At 51.7% G+C, this 2,875-nt stretch overlaps 1 protein-coding gene across 1 annotated transcript; it reads right to left on the bottom strand.

Annotated features, from left to right (window-relative positions):
* Positions 1-335: 335 nt before the first annotated feature.
* Positions 336-2,387, bottom strand: LOC123183755 (uncharacterized). The gene is made up of 3 exons (XM_044596286.1): positions 857-2,387; positions 625-736; positions 336-546 (listed from the first exon to the last, which is right to left on the bottom strand). Exons 1-3 carry the CDS (start codon positions 2,377-2,379, stop codon positions 514-516), a joined length of 1,668 nt encoding a protein of 555 aa, XP_044452221.1. The 5' UTR covers positions 2,380-2,387; the 3' UTR covers positions 336-513.
* Positions 2,388-2,875: the final 488 nt, after the last annotated feature.

Below are 2,875 nucleotides of genomic sequence, written 5' to 3'. Positions count from 1 at the left end.
CTGGGTAAACATCATGTGCCACTTGTCCCTTGTTATCCTCGATCCTCAGACGCGCTGTTTGGAACCCCCTACCCAAGATAGGCCGGTTTTGACACCGACAATTGGTACTATGTTCTTTCGTCCACTCTTCTGCACCATGCATGAAAAGTCTCTCGCCTCTTGAATTATAGATCGTATGAAAATGAAGAGGGCCGTCGTTTAAGCCTGGATGATGGCATCTTTCGTTTAGATTTTGCATATGATTTAGTCACTCTTTTCGCGTCTCGCCTCCATTGAATCGACATACACACATCCAATGGGCACCTCCTTAGTAATCGAAAGATGGAAGGGGGAATCAATTGAACATGTTTTCTTTAGATCTACTTGATACAAACCCTTACTCGAAAAGGAAAAAAAAGTTTGACAATCCTATGTACACAAAATCGGGCGCCCTTTCAAAAAACAAATGACACCCATCTAGTGATACAACTTGTGGTTGGCTCTCACTTGATGCAAGAGTGTATCTACGATCGGTCACTTGCATACATCACATTCGACGGGCGCATCCTGCATTCGGTTGCATGCATTGTCAAAAGATAAAGACGAAACCAACAATGATAGAGGATAAGCAAAACTAATAGATACCTCATGGTTTGGGTGCTTGGTGGAGCTGCAGTGGCATGATGCATGTTGCTTTGGCGCCAATCTAGTGACACGAAGCATATGTCGCAACCTTGTTTGTGCGTGATTGTAGATGCTACACACACCCATATATAGTGCATGTCAGTTGATGGTATTAATGTAATCGAATGAATTAATTAGTTGATGCATGGAATTAATCAGGTAGGTAGCTAGGAGTATGTTGGTACATATATACCTGAGCCTGTGCCTGTTGCAGGCGTAGAAGAAGACAAGGATGCCATTGAGGATGCCCCTGATGGCCCGGAAGATCTGCGAGAAGAGGTCATTCCATAGCGTCTTGAGCGTGGTCATGTCGAAGGCGCTTTGTTGCGCCTCCGACATGTGGTTGAGCTCGAAGATGCTACTCAGAGTCTCCCAGATGTCCTTGAAGAAGTTGTAGCTATTGGACAAGACGGACCCCGCGCACGCTGCGACCGCCACCGCAAACCTCGCTGGCAACACCACCACCTTGAGCACCGGCCACAAGGTTGTGACCAATCCGGCGACGCAGTCGAGCACGACGTCGAACGGCGCCCACACCACCTCTGCCAGGTCGACCACCAGGCGCCACACGTGTGAGGCTAGGACAACCAGTGTGGCAAGCAGCTGACACAAGCCTAGGTCGGCCAATGGAGCGAGCATAACACGGAGCAGTGCCCTGGCGGCGTGCAGGAGCGCGAGCAGCCCCTGCATGAACTTGCGCAGGTTGCGGAGGAAGAGGATGGTGCCCAGGTACTGGATGCGGGTGACCATGTCCCACGTCTCGACCCACTCGAAGAGCGGGCCGCAGATGCGCGCCGCCGCCGACTTGAGCAGTGGCACGTTCTTGTACAGGTCGTAGAAGCCGATGATGACGGTGACGAGGGAGGCCATGACGTAGAGGCTCCGCGCCAGGGGCCGCATCCAGGGCCGGTACATGTGGCACAGCACCGGGTACGACTGCAGGAAGATGACCCACGACGGCAGCCCAGACTCGAGCAGCGTGAGCAGCCGGATGTCCGACGTGATGATCTGCCGGAGCTTGAACGGCAGCGCCGCGTCCCGGGACCGAAACAGGAGCAGGGTGTCGCTGTACCTATACTGCTGCATATGCATATGCATGGGAACCCGCCCTTCATCATCATGCTCCTTCTCCTCCTCCTCCTCCTCGTCGCGATCGGTGTGTTGCTGCTGCTGTAGGTTCTTCCTCCTAGCCCTGCTCCGCCAGCTCATCCTCCTCCTCAACGTGGGCGTGCACCTCTCGTCGCCGCTGCTGCTGGCCGCCATCGTATTCATAACGTCGTCGCGAGCGTGTTCCTCTTCTCCGGCGGACGCCGCGGAGGAGGAGCGATGATGGTGACGAGGACGAGGACGATGATGGTGGTGGTGATAGTGGAGGAGGTACCCTCGGAGGGAGTGCGTCTCGGAGGCGCGGCCGAGGAACCACTCAGACGCGCACCCGGCGGCCTGCTCGGCGCTGTAAAACTCCCACTTGTTGAGGTAGCGCGCCTCCAGGGCGAGGGACGTGTCAGTGAGCAGGTCGTTGTAGTAGTTGATGCCGTGCACGTCCCGCCATGACACCTCGAACACCAGGAACCCGTGGAGCAGCGCCGGGGTCGAGTTCGCCACCGCCAGCCACCTTCGCATCGCCGCCGTTATTTTTCTTTTCTCTGTGCCCGAGCTCGCCATCGCCATCGCCGCCGTGTCGGTGCCACTCCTCGAATTCACGAAGGGAGACATCCTGTACTGCATCAATTGCCGGATGCGAGCTAAAGCTTTTAAGTGTGATCATCATGTCCAACTTTCTTTCAGTTTGTTAGCTTCAAATTTCTCTCCGTTTATAACATACATACATACATACATACATACATACATACATACATACATACATATATCTATCTATCTTGCTTTCTTTGAGAAATTAATAGGCAAACATGGATTAACAAGAGACACACTAATTGCTCCATCCTTTGTATATCAAAAATGCACATCATACTATATATCTCCCCCATGGATACATTACATAGTACTCCCTCCGTTTCTTTATATAAGGTGCATTTGTTTTTTGACAAAATTTCAGAATGTAAGGTGCATTTCTTCTAATTCCTCATAATTCCTTTGTTAGCCCTCCAGAAAAATGGAATGTATCTCTCTCCTGATTGTCTGTATCTCTCTTTGTAGCAAAAGAAGGAAAGTATCTCTCTGTTGATTGCATGCAGCTCTTAATTTCCTGGAC

The sequence above is a fragment of the Triticum aestivum genome, chromosome 1A (genome assembly GCF_018294505.1).
Source record: "Triticum aestivum cultivar Chinese Spring chromosome 1A, IWGSC CS RefSeq v2.1, whole genome shotgun sequence".
In the NCBI taxonomy this organism is placed as follows: Eukaryota; Viridiplantae; Streptophyta; class Magnoliopsida; order Poales; family Poaceae; genus Triticum; species Triticum aestivum.
The sequence above is the reverse complement of the archived record's forward strand: the minus strand, read 5'-3'. Positions and strand labels throughout refer to the sequence as shown.